We start from the raw sequence: 18,006 nt of genomic DNA, 5'->3' as shown, positions 1-18,006 counted from the left end.
GGAACCCCTGCTCCAGCTTCCGCCAGCGCCTGGCCCTCGCCCCTGCTGGCGGGCACCAAGGGGGGGCGGTGGAAGGAGCGCAGAATGCTGGGCACCGTGAGGCTGCTATCACCCGCACCACCTTCTAATCTGGGCTATCTCTCCGACCAGCCGCGGGCTGCTCCTTATCGGCGGGGCCTGCAGGCTGCCGAGTGACTCTTGGGACCGTGGTTTCCGGAGTCCGGCTCGGCGCACCGCAAGCACTGACCATCCCTCCACCAGCAGCCCGGGCAGGAGACGCTTCTCCACGGGGCCAGCGCGTCTTCCTTGCTGGGGCCGCTCCTCTGGGACGCCTCACCGGGTCCTGGTAACAGGTGGGGCTGTGTGACAGCCCACCTCCTTTGCACAGGCACCTCTAAGACCTCAGACTACAGGGATGGAAGAGCTGTTCTCACAAACACCCAACCGAAGACCACAGATCACTGTCTCCACCGCAGGCCCCAGGGCCTGGAAGGGGCCCTCCACGAGAGGAGAGCTGGTACTGAAAAGGGGACGTGGGCTCCAGGTCACTGAAATCCTGGCAGTGGTGCTAACCAAGCCTGCTCTCAGTGGGACGTGACTTACAAAGAAGTTGCGGGGAAGCAGCGGGCCGGCTGGCCATCAGCAGGCGACAGATTTTCCTATAGGGACACAAGCCCCTGTTTCCAAGGACAGCCAGCCGCGGTGTGGAACGTGCCGGACACTTACCCAGGCCGGCACCGGAGCCTCAGCGAAGCGCCCGTGTATACGCTGGGGTGAGAGCAGCCATCTCCGAGCGGCTCAGAGGATTAACAGGCGCCTGGCACACAGCAAGCGCTCCGCCAGCAAGGGCCGCGATCGCTCCACCGGCCCCCACCGGCCCCCAGGCGTGGGCGGAAGACCCCCCCAACCCCTACACACACAAGTGCAGCCTCTTCCTCTGCTCCAAGATCCCAGGAGGCTGCGAGGGGCCAGGGGAGCTCTGCTAAGGGTGTGCTGGGCTGATGGTGCCACTTCTCTAATGCAGAGACCTTCCTATCCTGAAACCCTCGGGGCCCACATCGCTGGCCTGGGACATGGTATTTTCGGTGCTGCCCCACCCTGTCTCAAACCTCTGCTCCCATTTTAGACCTCCAAACACCACAATTGCAGGTCTTTCCAAGTTGCCATAGAAACCAGAAGTTGCAGTGAGGGAAAGTCCACCAGGAGAGACACTGAGCTGTGTGGGGCGGGAGGGGACGCCAGGCCTGGTGGAGCTGTGGCAACGGGCACAGGCTGCCTCGCCCGCCCAGGGACCCTGAGAGGAGACCGAGTTGAGTCTGGGTCGGTCCCCGAGAGCTGCCAGGAGAGAAAGGGAGGAGCCCAGGCACAAGCCCCAAATCAGTGCCGGCTTTGACACGACACTGGAGGCGGAGGGGCAACCGAGGCCCCACTCTGAGGCCGAAGCGGAGACAGCACAGCGAGAGAAAGCTGGCGCTGCAGCCAGGCCAGAGCCGGCTTTCCTCCTTCCTTCCTTCGCAGAGCCTCTGAGAGGCTGGCGGGCAGGCGGTCCCTGGGTTCCCGAGGACATGTCCCCTGGGTGTGGCTCTCCTGACCTGGGCTTGGCCTTGGCCAGAGTCTGACTCCTCTCCACCGTGAAGTGGGGCCTCCAGTGCGGGGCAGGGAGGAGAACGGTTGCCTGGGAAGCTCAGAAGACCTGCAAGGCCCAGCCTTCTCGCCCACAGCTGCCCTCCCACCGCAGCGGGCAGGGCCCTCTCCAATCAGCCAGCGCCGCCCCACGAATGCACTCCCTGCTCTGGGCATGCACTCCCTGCACCACGCAGGCTTTCAGAACCCCGGCCCCTGAAGGCACCTCTGCTCTGGAGTCTCCTCTTCTCAGCGACAGCATGGCTGCTATGTATTATGCACCGGGCAGTTTTCCAGCACTTGGGGTGTTTTAACCCGAGACCCCCCGACAACTCCACGAAGCCAGCATGCTGTCACTGTCTTTACAGGCAGGTAAACTGAGACAGAGAGGAAATAAGTCACTTGTTCAGGGTCACAGGGCTCCTGAGTGGTGCAGCTGGGACTTGAACTCAGGGAGTTGAGCTCCAGAGTCCATTCTGACCCAGCCCCTCCCTCCCCAGAGCTGGAGCAGAAGACCAGAGTAAAACACAGTCCTGGCGGGCCCACACACTCTGAAAGACAGCAATTCTCCTGGTTGCAAACGCAGTAAATGCTCTATTCATTTCTGGGCTCCTGGCAGGCAGCTGTGGTGGCCTGTGACTGCGGGTGTCATCAGGGCCCTGAGCACCTGCCGAGCCCACCAGGTGGGAGAGGCCACCAGGTCTCAGCAGCCCGCCTCCTCCGCTCCTCCCATCCCATCGTGGGGAGACCACGTACCCAGATCACAGGCACCACCACCCGGAGGCTGACACCAGAAGGCACTGCACCCCCTCTAGGAAGATGCCAGATTCTGGAGTCAGACAAAGTCATGAAACAACCACGTTATTTTGTTAGGTGCACCCTGGATGCAGTTTTAAAAACCTGTTACGAGGGTGGCACCTGAGCTGAAAGAGGAACAGATTTTAAGAGTCAATAAAGGCTCCAGGATGTGGACAAGCTCGGAGGTGGCGGGCGACCGCTGAACATTTCTGAGGGAGAGCTGCAGCTAGGAGAGGGGTCCCAACAGAGAAAGGACAAGAAAGACACCGTGACGAAACGTTAAAATGTTGAGTGAAGAGGGCTGCAGCTGCTTTTTAGAAATGAGTTTAAATTGAAGTCGAGCCGATCTACAATGTTGCGTTAGTTTCAGGCACACAGCCCAGCGGTTCCTGTGGGGTTTGCAGATCACAGCCCATTACAGGTTTCACAAGATCCCGAGTACAGGAGCGCCCGCTGTGGTGCAGCGGGATCAATCTGACGGGTATCCGTGAGGGCGCGGGTTCCATCCCTGGCCTCGCTCAGTGGGTTGGCCATCTGGCGTTGCCGTGAGCTGTGGTGTAGGTCGCAGATGCAGCTCAGATCCTGCATTGCTGTGGCTGTGGCTGCGGCGCAGGCCAGCACCTGTAGCTCCGATGTGACCCCTAGCCTGGGAGCTTCCATATGCTGCAGGTTCAGCCCTAAAAAGACAAACAACAAGAACAACAACGAAAAATATGGAGTACAATTCCCTGTGCTTGGACACTTCTGTGCCACACCTGCAGGACGAGCCCGGGGAACCCCGGAACCCACATCCTCTCCTCCCCTGGAAACAGGAGGAGCAAACGTATCTGGCCCCTGGAGAGGACTCCTGCACCTGCTGTGGGAGGAGGGCAGGCACTGCTGAGATGTGCTCTCACGTGCTTCGTTCCAGTGCAGCGAGGAACAGGACAGACACACACACAGGCCGGGCGCTGCGACACGTCACACACAAAACCAAGGCGATTGGGGGGGTGCCTGGCAGAGGCTGGCAGCAGGGGGCAGCACGAGAGAGTTACTTTAGGTGAGTGATCAGGAAAGGCCATCCCAAGGTGACAAGTGACAGAGATCTGAGTGTACTGGGGGGTGAGCTCTCCAAGCAGACAGGAGAGCTGCCGTGAGGACGCTGGTGGTGTGTCCGGAGGGCTGGCTGTCCAGCAGAGGCTGGAAGGGCCGAGGTGGAGCAAGGGGGAGCAGGAGGCGGGGCCAGGTTGTGTGGGCCTTGGGGACGGCACCAGGGAAGGACCCGGGAGTCCTCCCGGGCAAGAGGGAGGTCCCGCAGGCCTCTGAGCAGAGGGCGATGCCGAAGGGCTTGGGTGTCGGCAGAGGACACGCCGTGGTTCTGCCCCAGAGGACACGTGTAACGTCTGGAGACACTTTTGGCTGCTGTCACAGCCGGGGGAAGGGGCTTCTGGTGGGCAGAGGCCATGGATGCTGTTAAACAGCCAACAACACAGGACAGCGCCCCCCGGCCCCCCCGAACAGAGAGTGATCTGGCCCAAAGCGTCAGCAGGGCCGAGGCTGAGGGGCCCGAGGCTGTTCCCAGGAGAGCCTGTCGCGCTGCGACGGGACGTGGGTGAAAGGCTCGCCCTCCAGACCCTGTCTGAAGGCAGAGCTACCGAGGAGCTGCGCGTCAGAAAGCAGACCAGCGGCAGGAAGGCATGGCGACAACCGCCGGGGCGGGCAGTGGCGCAGCGCGGCTGGGCCCTTCCCGGGAGCTCGGCCTGCAGGCCCAGCACTGCCCCGGCCCCAGGCTGACAGCACAGCGGGAGCGCCGAGCTGGTCCCCGGCTCTCGGTCCAGGTCCGCACTGCTAACACTGCTCCCGGCTGACCTGGAAGAACCCGAGTTCACTGCATAAAAATGTTCCAAGGACAGAAAAAGGCAAACTGAGGCTGATCAACTGGTTGAAGATGAAGAGGCTACTTTCAAGTGGATCTAAGTGTCACATCCTGTAGGACTGGGTGGCCCCAAGGCTGGCCTGCTCAGGGGAGGCCAAGCAGCGCCCTGTGAGAAGCTCCCCGTGTGAAGGGGGAAGTGGCAGGGAGCCCAACGAGAGGCAAAGGAGGGCCCTTAAAGGAGCCCGAGCGTTTGTGTCAAGGCTGGAAGCCATCTGCCTGCCACTGCCATCTCCTGTCACTCCCCCGGCAAGGCCAAACCCAGGGGAGGAGAGGCGGGTGTCCTTCAGCCCCACAAGGAAGAGCTTCACGCAGTCTCCTCCGGGGTGAGAGAGGTCCGCCAGGCCAGAGCCTCGACCGACAGCGGGAGCAGCTCCCAACAAAAGGTCCAGCACCCAGAGTCTCAGGTTCCAAGGACAAGCTGTCTGCCAGCCCCGTGGCCCTGGACAGTGAGTGGAAAACGGGGGACAGCTGGCTGCGGCCCCGGTTTGGGTTGTGCTCCGTGGACTGAGCCGGGCCCTTCCTGGGGGAGGAGGAGAGCAACGTGGCAAGGCCAGCAGACACCCGGGGACGAGGCGGGCCACCCAGACCAGGACTAAGGACAGACTCCTGAAAGGAGTCCGCGGTCAACCAGTGCTAGGAATTCCTAAGGCTTCCTGCTTCCTAAGGGGTAAGCACAGCCTGAGAAATAGCATCCCTCCCGGCCCTGACGCCGCTTCGGCCTGGACAGTGGTCACCGAGGGGGCGGGGGGAACGTCAGGGCCTCCCAACCAGCTCCGCCCCGTCCCTCGGCTGAGGGGCTGAAGGGCCGAGGGCGCAGATGCCGAAGGAGGCCCCAGTCCCGCCGCCCCTGGGTCCCAGTAGTGGGGCCAGGGAGCCACCGGCAGCATCCAAGTACGAAAGGGAGGACGACGCGCCGGTGGGGTGCACACGGCGTCTGTCACTGGCTGAGACGCCAACTCGGCTCTGGGGGTGGCAGCAGAGGAGAGCTTTCAGCAGGAAATCTGCTAACACCCAGCACTAAGGTCAAGGAAATGTTTTTGGTGCTTGCTCTAGAGTCAAGGCTAGAGAAGACGACAACTGTGAAATAAGGAATGTACAGTCTTCAAAGAGTTTAGAAGGATCTGGCGTAGAGACGAGGGGGGAGGGCGGAGGGGCAGCCCAGGTACCCCAACGCCCTCCCTCCAACGCCGGCCAACGCAGGAGGAGGCCAGACCGGGACGTTTATCCCACAGCGAGAATTCTGGAGAAGCCGCGGAAACCCTTGAATGGAATGAATGCTCCCTGGAGCACTGTGACCGTCAGCGGGCCATGAAATCAGTGTGGCGGGTCACGGCCACCCTTGCGGGGCCGGGGGGCCGGGGAGGGGATACCCGAGTGCACCGCAGACAGGACAGCTAAGCGCTGTTCTGGGAAAACGTTTCCAGTTGGACGTATAGCGTGCACGGGTCCTGAGTCCCGGCGTGAGGCGAGCATTCAATGGTGGGTCACTTCCAAGAAGTCTGAGAGCCCCCGCCCTGCCCATCTGCTCAGCTGGTTCTCTCCGGCCAGGGTTTCGGCCAGTTACATCAAGCTGACAGAGGCATCTCTCCTCCTCGGAAGCTGGTCCAGAGCCCAAAACAAGCAAACAATCCAAACCCCTAGGATCCAGAGTTTACAAAGAGACTCTGCGGGGGGAGGGGGGGGACTTTCACCTCCTGGCATTACTTAAAATGCCAATAAGCTGCCGTCGGGACAGTCAAACGGGGAGTGGCAGGAAACAGCACTAACTGTGGGCTGGATGCTGGGCTCCTCTTCCAGCTTCTCCCTACGCCCCAGCTTCCAGTTCTGAACGGATCTGGGGGTATGACGGGCCAGTGAGTCCAGCGGCTGCCAGTGTACTAACTTTCGTGACCGTCGCGTGACTGCGTCCCTAATAACCCAGCCATCAGCCAGCTGCCCACCTGAGGATGGAAGGTTTTGTCAGCAAACACAAATGGCAGAGGCCTGACATGCCTGGGCAGCTGGAAACGGCTGGGCAGCAGAAGAAAAGACAAACGCTGGGGCCCCTAACTGGAAACTTCTGTCAATCACATGCTATGGAAACCATTCAACAGAAGCTCTGCTAAAACCAAAGACTAAGGTCAATCAATTCAATAGTTTTTGAGTGTTTTCTATAGATTCAGAATGAGACAAGAATACAAATATTTAGGTTATGTGCCCTGGCTTCACAGAACTTACATTTAGATGGGGGAGATAAAATGAAAATACCCAAAAATATTTATACAAATAAATACACTGCTGAGCTGGGGAGAGACACAAAAATTCCTGTTTCTAGGGAGTTCCCATTGTGGCGCAGCAGAAATGAATCTGACTGGTATTCATGAGGACGTGGGTTCGATCCCTGGCCTCACTCAGTGGGTCAGGGATCTGGCGTTGCCAAGAGCTGTGGCACAGGTCGCAGATGCAGCTCAGATCCCATGTTACTGTAGCTGTGGCTGTGGTGTAGGCCAGCAGCTATAGCTTCAATTCGACCCCCCAGCCTGGGAACCCCCATATGCCACGACTGTGGCCCTAAAAAACCAAAAAAAAAAACCACTCCTGTTTCTAAATGGCAGGTGGGGGAGGGCAGGAAGGGCCAGGCTGCATGTGGGAAATGTCCCTCAGAGATGCGGGCAAGGGCCACCCCACCCGCTTCAGGTGAGAATCAGCCAGGCCTCTATATTCTCAAGCCCCAAGGACAGCCCCGTCCCCAGGGACCTCTCTCTGACGGCACACTGCGGACCAGAGCCTGTAGCTGGGGTCGGGCAATGCAGCATGACTGCATCACTGCCTGGAAACTGCAGCTCGGCTTGCCAGCTTGCTGGATGGCCCAGAGGCACGGCCTGTCCAAGGGGACTGAGTCCAGCTGCCTGCCAAGTGAGGGGAAGGACCGGGAGCCATGCCCAGCAGCAGGTCAGCTGGAGCCTGGCCGCAGAGCTGGGTCTCTGCAGACGCTGCAGTTTGGGGTGCGGCACGTGCGTTCCGGTGGCCAGAGCTGACCCGGACAAAGAACCCGGCGCTGTGCCCGCTGTCTCGGCCCTGGGCTTATCAACCTGGCCTGACAGAGGACAGAACAGCCTGGGACTCCCGCGTTAGCAGGAGGGCATGGACGGGGAGCTTTAGACTGAGGCCTCCCTCCGAAAGGGGCACGGTTAAAAGGGGAAACTGAACGGCAGGATTTCTTTCTTTGCTTTTTTTTTTTTAGGGCCGCTCCAGCGGCACATGGAGGTTCCCAGGCTAGGGGTCCAATTGGAGCTGTAGCCACCCGCCTACTCCACAGCCACAGCCATGTGGGATCCGAACTTCATCTGTGACCTACACCGCAGCTCACGGCAACACCGGATCCTTAGCCCACTGAGCGAGGCCAGGGATCGAACCCGCATCCTCGTGGATACTAGTCAGGTTTGTTATTGCTGAGCCACAACAGGAACCCCTTGACTGGCATTTTAAAGGCAGCAAGGGGAGAGAAAAACAGCAAAAAGGGGACTGTGTCTGAGCCCAGTGGGGCAGGCTGGGCCCACCTCAACTCTAAGGGACCCCACGTGGAAGGAACACAACCCGCCTGAACCCACATGCACCTCTGCTTGTTTCGCAAACACCTGCAGTTACTATTTCAAGGCAGATGAAATAGAGAGCCAGTGAGGGTGGTGGCTGTTACTCGGGCACCAACTGGCCTGGTGTCTGGCACAGACCAAATGGCTCCTGGGGGCTGCTATTACCTCTTGGCTTGACCGCTAAGTCTTAAACACCTGACCAACCACCCCGTCGCCACCGCTTCTTGCAAAGCTCACCCAAGCCGGCTCCTTCCAGCAGGACTGATCCTCAGGAGTGAAAAAGCAGAAACCCCGAGGCTGAGAGGAAGCATCGCTCCAGCCCTGCAGGCGCGTGAGACAAGAACCGGGTCCCACAGGGGCCACCGCGGTGCCACTCCCCAGCTGTAAGTCCCTGACTCCGTGGGCGTCAGACGCCTCACCTGAGAGGGGCAACCCTGGGTGGGATGAGCCCCAGGCCCTTCCAGCCCCGCGACATCTCTAGGAGCCCTAGAGTCGACCTGCCCAGCACCTGTCCCTGTGTCCCTGCCGAGGGGCCATGCAGCTGGTCAATTCGGAATGTGCATCCCCACAGACCCCACCCCAACCCGGGGCAGGGGTAGGCGGAAAGGAGAAGATGGCCCTGGCCCACCTGGCCTGAGAAGGCCCCGTGACAAGAGCAACAGGGCAAAGCCTGGACCAGGCCCCTGATGGTTTCTCTCCCTGGGAACTTAGAGTCCAGTGAGAGAAAACACACCCGTGAAATAAGTAACATCCACGAAGACTGAAACAAGATGCAGAAATGAATGTACAGGTGCCTCTTGATTTAGATGTCATTACAAGAAAGTCTAAATTACTAACTTGGAAGGATTTCAGTGTCAGGGAGCTGGTTCGGGAGCCCCCACAGGAGCTCTGACGCCACGTAGATGACCACCCTCTGGCTTGTATGGTCGACCTTCTCCTCCCCCACCCCCTTTTCTGTCTTTTTACAGCCATACCTGCAGCACAGGGACGTTCCCAGGCTGGGGATGGAACTGGAGCTGCAGCAGCAGGCCATGGCCACAGCCACACTGGACACAAGCCGCCTCTGTGACCCATGTCGCAGTGTGAGGCAACGCCAGATCCTTAACCCACTCAGCAGGGATGGAACCTGCATCCTCACGGACACTACGTTGGGTTCTTAACCCACTGAGCCACAGCAAGAACTCCTCTCTTCCCCTTGCAATGCGCACAGGTGCACCCACCTGGGCGATGAGCAGGTATGGTCAGGAGTGAATGAGAGGGTGCTGAGCTGGGGGCAGGGCAGCCACCCCAGAGGAGGTGCTGTCCAGGGCTCTGGGTGCTCTCAGGCTGGGGTGAACGCGGAGGGAGGGAGGGAAGGAGGGAGGGAGCCCAGGACAGCCTCGCCGGCGCACGACGCCCGCAGGTGCCGGGGGTGGGGGGTAACCAGTGGACAGACACCAGGACGCAGTTACCTTCTCTGTACAATTAGGTGGAAACGTCCGTCCTTCCTCTGGGCCCCTCCAGGTCCTACGCAGGGAGGACTCAGCCAGAATTCACATTATCACATATCGGGAGGAGCACACACTTCCTGAGAGTGCAAGAGCAACACTTATTTGAACTCCTGGACACGCACTTCTAGACACCAAGCCTTAAAATCAGCAACCGCAAGGCAGCGGGTTGGCCAACACACACCCAAGGTAGCGGGTTGCGCCTGGACTTTGAAGGGCAACTGGTGGACGCCAACTGACGGCTCCGTGAGCCCAGAAGGGCGGTGTCTGGACACGTGACTTCGCGGCGCTGAGGTAGCAGGAGTATGAAGAAAAGCGGAGGCGGCTCCCACAGGTCCCTTGGGACCAGGACTAGGTTTAAGGCAGCTAAGAGACGACTCAGCTCTTCTAAAAGTACAGCTTCTCATGGCTCAGCGGGATAAGGAACCAGTGTTGTCACTTCTGTGACTCTGGTTGCAGCTGTGGCCAGGGGTTGATCCCTGGCCTGGTAACTTCCACATGCTGTAGGTACAGTTCAGGAAATAAAAACAAAAACAACAGATTTTTTCTTGATTTTTTTTTTTTAACCCCAAAACCTACTGAATGAATCTCTGGGTAAAGCCAGGAATCTATTTCCTCTGTGGGTGAGTCTGATATCGGTCTGGTTAAAATAATTTTATTTCAACTATATATTTCCCTTTCTCCTGAAACAAAATAGGACCCTGACAACTTAGGGACATTTGCTTTTAACGAAAAAAAAAATTTTGAGGCCGAAATCTGGGGATCAAGGTGCAAAATCAAGTGGATTAAAATAACCAGGAAAGTGAGCTTCAGCCAACGTCCACCCTTCAGCATCCCCGCCACGCTCCTCCTGCGGTTCGGCCCGAAGAGACGCACAGGCTCCAGGGCCTGCAAACGATGCAGCTCCAACTGTGACCTCTGCTCAGGCAGCCCAGACCCCAGTCTAGGTCAGTTTCCAGACACCGAGAGCAAAGCCCCAGCGCCGGGACAGCTGTGGATACCTGACCCTGCTGACCAACAGCCATGGGTCCAGCCCAGCCAGCTGCTACCTAAACGGCAGAGAGCAGAATCTGCCAGCAAGCATCACTGGACGCCCAGGATGCGCGCTTCCCACCACAAGGACTTCCAGGGGAGGCAGCTCCAGGCCCACAAGGAGGCCACAAGAATGTGATTTTCCGAGCTGGGTTACTGGACGGGACAGAGCTGGTGTGTAAAGCGTGGCTCTCCCCGCCTGCGAGAACCCCAAGCCAGATAGCAAACTGCCCCGGCAGGAAGGCCGGTCCCTGCCCGGTCCAGCCTCCAAGAGGACCGGGACCTCGGCTCCCGCTGCTCCCTCTTCCTCACCTTCCCCACTGCAAACCCACAGAAAAATGACGTCATCTTCAGGATGACATCATCCCTGGTCAGCAGAGCTGGGGCCTCGTTCCCGCAGCGGCCCCGCAGGGGCTCGTGACACCGAGCCTTACCTCCACCCAGAACATCCGGGGCTCCTGCGGTCCACACGCCGGAATGCTGAGAATCAGCTGCTGACCGACAGCCATGCTCTGCAAAATGCATCCTACCTTCCAAGGCGGACTCAGACTGAGAGGGATTCACTCAGCACTGCTATTTCTGAACATGCAGATATGGGAGGAAGAGGCAGTAAAAATAACACACCAGAGCCCTGCAGGGCCGAGTCTTTCCTCAGGGGCCAGGTCCCCAGTGACGTGGGGGCAGGAGGGCAGGGTGGCTCATCTACCCGCGCACCTGCGAGCTCAGGGGCCCCGCCGCCTCCCGGAGCCACCCAGCAGGCAGGTAAGCGGGACCCTCCCCAGGACGGCTGTGCCAGAACAGTGCCGCGTCTCCACTTGCCTCGATTCCAAAATGACATCTTGCCAAGGCAAACACGGCCCCCCAGCCCCACCCAGGGAAGCAGGAGTCGGGGGACAGCGCAGAAAGCCAAGGAGGAAGAGACCCCGGGCGCCCGGGACGGAGAGCGAGCCGGGGCCTCGCGTCGGAGCAACGGTCTACCGGCCAGCGGGTCCCAGATTGCTGACAGCCGTCTGACTCGGCCCGATCCGCACATCGGGGTCACGGTCACGGCCCCAGACTGGTGGCCCCGCCGGGGGTCGGCAGCCTCGACAGGCCCGTCTTCCTTCCCTCGGCCAGGAGCGGGTCAGGAGAGGATGGGGCCTCTGAGCCAAGAGCTGTGACAAAACCCAGCACAAGTACTTAGCAGCCCCCTTCTGGGCCGAGTTCACGGTGCAGCGAGCCCACGTGGAGGAAGACGGAGCCCATGAGGACGCCCCGAGGGCTCTGCCACGGCCCTTCCCGCAAGGGCCACGAGCCACCGGAGGGTGACGGCAGGCCTGTGGCGCCGGTGTTGATGGCTAGGCCCCGGGGTGTGTGTGGCACGTGCCGAGCCATGGAAACAGCGGTTCTCTCGCCCTCCCAGGCCCACCTCCCTCACACGCTCCCAACTCTCCCAGCGCTTCCTTCGGTCATCAGTTGTCCGGCCCGGCCCGGCCGAGGATGAACGAAGCCGGGACTCCACGGGGAGAGGGTGCGACAGGAGGCCGCTCTCAGGCCTGAGCCCAGACACGCCTCTCCTCTCCTCCCCCGGGGCTGGGCAGGGACAGAGGCCGCCCCGCGGGAGGTCTGGGTGTGCCCCCTTTGACATCTGCTAAATGCTGCTGCTGCTCGGGGATGGTCGGTGGCCCGTCCACCCTCCCTCCACACGCTCCCTCAACACCTCCACACCTTCTAGGGGTCAGCCGCTGTGCCTGGCGCTAAGGACACATCGGGCCAGGACGAGCCGAGAGGAGGGTGAGGACACAGCAGGCGCAGGGAGCACGGTTCTCCACCTGCCCAGAGAGCCGCCCAAGTCAGTGCTCAGATGCCCCTCCTCAGTGAGGCCTCCGCTCCAGGACGGAGGCCAGTGTGCCCTGGGCAGTGGCTGCCAGAGGGGCCACGATTATGGGGACAGGTGGCAGAAAGGAGTGGTCGGCAGTGCCCACACTGCTGGGAGGCCCAGCAGCTGGGAGTGATGTGGGCGGAAGCCACACAGGAAGCAGGGACTGGAGTGGGGTGGCTCCTCTGGGAACCACGGCTGCAAGGCGGCAGCCACAGTGGAGGGAGGCTGAGGAAGGGCTCCCCTTTCAGACATTCAAAACTGGCTAGGGGAGCTCCCATTGTTGGCACAGCAGGAATGAATCCAACCAGGAACCACGAGGTTGAGGGTTCGATTCCTGGCCTTGCTCAGTGGGTTAAGGATCCAGCCTTGCCGTGAGCTGTGGTGTAGGCCGGCAGCTACAGCTCCAATTCGACTGCTAGCCTGGGAACCTCCGTATGCCATGGGTGCGGCCCTAAAAAACAAAACAAAACAAAACGAAAACTGGTCAGGCAGGATGCTGCCAAGAGTCTGATGATTCAGAGATAACCTGGGAGGCGCCCACAGCACAGAACAGGGGAGCCAGAAGCCTGGCCCCCTCTAGAAGGCCAGGGGTCTCACACAGCAATCTGGAGTCCCTAGCTGAGCCACCTCTGCACTTCTGTTGGCAGCAGGCAGGCTGAAGGGTCTTGGCCTCTGCTCCCACCTGTGCCCCCTGCTTTAGACCTAGGAGTTGTGAGCAGCCACTTCCTGGCAAGAGACTCCCAGCTGGCAGTCACCCCTTAATACATGAGTTGCTTCCCCAGCCAGAGCACCCGCTGCTCAAGGGTAGGTTCTCACCACACCTAAGTCTTTGTGCACTGACCACGGTTGGCACCCTGGCCCAGCGGCTCAGCTCCCCAGCCCCAGGCACAGCAGCCCACCACATCACAGGACAGCTCTGCGGGGTGGGGTGGTTATCTGACACCCACAGGCACGGGCACTGCTGGCATGGCACCGAGGGCCCACAGCCCCGCACCCTTTCTAGGGTCCTGCGGGGCAGGACTGAGGACCCTCAGCCGCTGGCGGTGGGGAGCCGCCCGCCCTTCCTCATGTGCTATCGCCCGGCTGGACTCCCTCACCCCGAGCCCTAACGCAGAGCTCTGAGACCAGGCTCACACAACGGCAGCTTTTACACAAACCGGGTCCTTTGCGGAAGGGGTGGGAAGTGGGAGGAGAAGCAAGGAAAAGCAGCCTCCTAGGGGCCTGTGTGTGAGCGTGTGTGCGTGTGGTAGGAAAAACCCACTGACCATACAGCCTTTCCCGACTCTCAGACGTTATCTAAGTAGGATAATGAAAGAAATGGGAGGGAGGAGCTACCAACAGCGTCAAGACACGCATCCGCGTCAGCCCCTTAAACCCTCACAGCTTTCCGCTGATTGAAACCTGAGGGCGGAGTTCCAAGGATCCAGACAGAACAACTGTTCAAGAAACAGACATTAAAGGAGTCTCCGTTGTGGCATGATGGGATTGGCAGTGTCGCTGCAGTGCTGGGAGGCAGGTTTGATCCCTGGCCCAGGGGGTAAGGATCAGGTGTGGCTGCAGCTGCAGGATAGGTCACAACTGCAGCTCAGATCTGATCCCTGGCCTGGGAACTCCACATGCCACAGGGTGGCCAAAAATGAAAAAAAAAAAAAAAAAAATTGAAGGAAGGAAGGGACATTAAGGAGTTCCCTTGTGGCCCAGTGGGTTAAGGATCCAGCACTGTCACTGCAGCAGCTTGGGTCACTGCTGGCTGAGGAACTTCCACATGGCATGGGCACTGCCGAAAAAAGAAAGAAAAGAAAAAGAAAAAGAAACAGACATTAAAATACATATACCTCAACCTTCACTCTTAACACCACAAGTTCCTAACCTTCTCAAAACCAAGAGAAACACCATGACTTCTGGAGGTTCTGACTGCAGCCCAACACATCCTAAGAGGAGCCTGTCTGCTTGAACACCACGGACGAACACAACCTACCTACTCTTCTAAGGCATTTATGCGTAGGGTTTCTTTGGCCACACCCACGGCAGGTGGAACCTCCTGGGCCAGGGACTGAACCTGTGCCACAGCAGTGACAATGCTGGATCCCTAACCCACTGAGCCACCAGGGAACTCCAATTTTTTCATTTAACTAAGAGCTAAATACAAAATGTGGGGGCTTGTGTTATGATAGAAGATGCGTGGAAATGGATTTGGGGTAGAAAGCCCAGCAGTCAGGAACGCTTTCTTCTCTGCCGATGCTCATATTTTGCCAGATGGAGAGCAGACACGGGCACAGGATGAAAACTTCCATTATCTGCAGAAGGGTGCCGGGTAACCACCTCTCCTGGCCCCAGATCCCCAAGACAAAGACCAGCCTCCTCTGGCCTCGGGAACCCATCAGAGATGATCCGAGATCCAGGCGCATGGAATTCTCCTCGCAACTCTATCTGGCGGGGCACAGAATCACGTTCCCTCCATCAAGACTGTGCCAATGGGGGTTGAAGCCACCAGGAAGAAGGTGGGCAGAAAAGGCTCCTCCAACACATGGAGGTGATGCGACCTGGGCAAAAGGCACGCCCTCTCCGGGGCCCGAACTCTAAAGCACTGGCTGCTAAGCAGCAGCCTACGGGGGTAGTGGGGGTGGGGGCCCACGCAGGACTCTGACGCAGGGCTGGGCACACACACTTCAGAAAAAGAACTGCTCCACACAGGGCACAGGGACCTGAGAGCCAGCAACCAGGCTGATTCGGAAAACAAGCCAGAGCTCCTCGGAAAGGTGAGGCCGTCTGGCCATTCGGTTTCGAGCCCGCCAGCCTTTCAAAGACCTTAAGCCCAGCTCCGATCACTACATTAAGAGAACGCAGGGAAATCCGGGCAGATGCTGAGCAGTGCTGCCAACGGGATCTATGAGCAAAGTTCCAGGAGGGAGGAGAAGCCCAGCACCGCAGCTTCTGTCTTTGAGACTGTGACTTCCCAGAGAACGCAGAAGAGCTGTCGCGTCAGCGGGGAGCTGAAGAGCAGGGGTGTCTGGGCAAAAGGAAGAGCGCGGGGTCAGGAACCACCCTCCAGCATGGGCTTCTTCAGGCTCAGTCTGCACATCGTCAAGACCCCCCAGGAGCCTCAGGGTCTACCCTTCCGGGGGCAGACCCGCCCTGGGCCCCACCTGGCTGCTCTAACACAGACAGGATGGGATGAAGAACGCAAACTACCTCGGCAACATTTTTTTATATTCAGTACACGTTCAAACAGTATCTTGGCTCTATCTGGACTTAAATAAAATATTTTAAAATTAATATCACCTGCTTTTTTTTTTGGCTATTTTAGGGCCACACCTGTGGCACATAGAGATTCCCAGGCTAGGAGTCCAATCAGAGCTACAGCTGCTGGCCTACACCACAGCCACAGTAACATGGGATCCAAGCTGAGTCTTCGACCTACGCCAGAGCTCACCGCAATGCCGGTTCCTTAACCCACTGGGTGAGGCTAGGGATCGAACCTGCAACCTCATGGTTCCTGGTTGGATATGTTTCCACTGTGCCACAATGGGAACTCCCAATATCACCTGCTTTTTCAACTTTTTATTAAATGTGGCCACTAAAAAAATCTTTTTTTTCCCTTTTTTTTTTTTTTAAGGGCCATGCTCACAGCATATGGAGATTCCCAGACTAGGGGTCTAATTGGAGCTACAACTGCCACCCTATACCACAGCTCATGGCAACGCCGGATCCTTAACCGACTGAGCAAGACCAGGGATCAAACCTGCATCCTCAGGTTCACTAACCACTGAGCCACGACGAGAACTCCTAAAAAAAAAAATCTTTTTTTTTGTCTTTTTGCCACTTCTTGGGCTGCTCCTTCGTTTCCAGGCTAGGGATAGAATCGGAGCTGTAGCCGCCAGCCTATGCCAGAGCCATAGCAACGCGGGATCCGAGCCGCGTCTGCAACCTACACCACAGCTCACGGCAACGCCAGATCCTTAACCCACTGAGTAAGGCCAGGGATCGAACCCGCAACCTCATGGTTCCTAGTCAGATTCACTAACCACTGAGCCACGACGGGAACTCCTAAGAAAAATCTTAAATGACACAGTGGCTCATACTGTATTCTGTTGAACAGTGTTGGTTTGAAATAGTAAATTCTTTTTTTTTTTTTGGCCACACCCTTGGCATGTGAAAGTCCCTGGGCCAGGGCCACAGCTGCAACCCAGCCACAGCAGTGACAACGCCAGATCTCTAACTCGCTGTGCCACCAGGAAACTCCTAAAAATAGTAAATACTTAAAAAAAGAAAAGTACCACAGGGCTTAACAACACAGAACAGCAATGCCCTGTTTTACCGTCTCAACAGTGCTCTCTCAAGACAGCCATTTTCTAATTAGTTTGCACATTTACCCATATACATAAATGATATGCTGGCACCGCTAAGCCCCCTCTGTTTCTTACCTGTCTGTCCCCTGACAACCCCGTACCTTGAGCCTGTCTGTCCAAGGCTACAGCCCTGACTCCAGCAACGTCCCTGGGCTGGAACGGAGCAAAGAAGGCGCAGAGCGGGACCGAGCGCTCCGTGGACACACGCCAGCCGTGTACCCATCACGATTTTGTCAGAGCTAGCCGCGGCTTCGCCAAACACGCTCAAGCAGCCCTCGGGTGCTTCTGGGCCTGCCTCTTCCCTGGAGACCCTCGGCCGCAGGATTCCAGCCCGCCTCTCCCACAGCCTGCCTGCGTGGGGTCTCGCTTCCTGACCCCAGAAAACTCCCACCAGCTTCCCGAGAAAGACCCCCCACGGGCGTCAGGCCACGGGCTGGATGTGACGCTCCGCTGAGTGCCGAGGGCTCTGCTGCCTTCCGACCTGAGGGCCTCGGTCAGAACTGGACTTCTGCTCGGCTTATATTCACTGCGATCCGGGCAGATTTATTTCCATTGCCTGTAGTGCTTTCCACCTACCACACTTTTTCTGTGCTCACTTTTTCTCTAGGGAAATGACCTAGTTTTATGTTGGTTTTTAATTATTTAAATTTTTTCCATTATAGTTGATTTACAGTGTTCGGTCAACTTCTGCTGTATAGCCAAGTGACCCAGTCACACACACATATAGTTTTTCTCACATCTTCCTCGCTCAGGCTCCATCACAAGTGACTGGATATAGTTCCCTGTGCTGTGCAGCAGGATCTCATTGCTTATCCACTCCAAAGGCAATAGTTTGCATCTATTAACCCCAAATTCCCTGTCTGTCCCACTCCCTCCCCCTCAGCAACCACAAGTCTGTTCTCCAAGTCCATGAGTTTCTGTTCTATGGAAAGGTTCATTTGTGCCGCATATTAGATTCCAGATATAAGTGCTATCAGGCATTTGTCTTTCTGACTGACTTCACTCAGCATGAGAGTCTCTAGTTCCATCCGCGTTGCTGCAAATGGCATTATTTCGTCCTTTTCGCTGGCCGAGGAGTATTCCACTGTGTGTGCACCCACATCTTCTCCACCCGCTCCCCTGTCGATGACATTTAGGCTGTTTCCAGGTCTTGGCTGTTGCGAAGAGTGCTGCGGCGCACACAGGGGAGCACGTGTTTTTTTCAAAGAAAGTGTGGTCCCCACATATGCCCCGGAGAGGGCCTGCTGGGGAATGACCTAGTTCTATAATCCTCAGTGTCTCCCCTCTATTGGTCTGAGGGCCTTCGATCCCATCGCTAGTTTTTGAAACGTCACCTTTAATATGTCACTACGTCCACTTGACGCAGAAA

The 18,006-nt window shown here is 58.0% G+C and overlaps 1 protein-coding gene across 7 annotated transcripts in view; it reads right to left on the bottom strand.

Annotated features, from left to right (window-relative positions):
* Positions 1-18,006, bottom strand: part of UBE2O (ubiquitin conjugating enzyme E2 O) — a 59,132-nt gene that overhangs the window by 15,323 nt on the left and 25,803 nt on the right. The window contains exons 1-3 of one of the 7 annotated variants that reach the window (XM_084983484.1): positions 11,836-11,939; positions 9,580-11,581; positions 9,360-9,475 (exon numbers count right to left, since the gene is read on the bottom strand). The exons of 4 other annotated variants lie outside the window; for them this stretch is intronic. Coding sequence is in view for 1 of the 3 variants with exons in the window: in XM_005656913.4 (XP_005656970.1) it covers positions 10,862-10,936 (75 nt within the window). In the remaining 2 variants the exon portion in view is untranslated. Of the gene's footprint in view, positions 1-9,359; positions 9,476-9,579; positions 11,582-11,835; positions 11,940-18,006 lie in introns of those variants that run through there. 2 more of the 7 variants (XM_084983487.1, XM_005656913.4) reach the window with 2 other exon arrangements.

The sequence above is a fragment of the Sus scrofa genome, chromosome 12 (assembly GCF_054392235.1).
Source record: "Sus scrofa isolate SSC_HxYL_T2T_F1_AM1 chromosome 12, Sscrofa_HxYL_maternal_Yorkshire_Landrace_v2.0, whole genome shotgun sequence".
Classification (NCBI taxonomy): domain Eukaryota; kingdom Metazoa; phylum Chordata; class Mammalia; order Artiodactyla; family Suidae; genus Sus; species Sus scrofa.
This window is presented reverse-complemented; position numbering and strand designations above follow the sequence as displayed.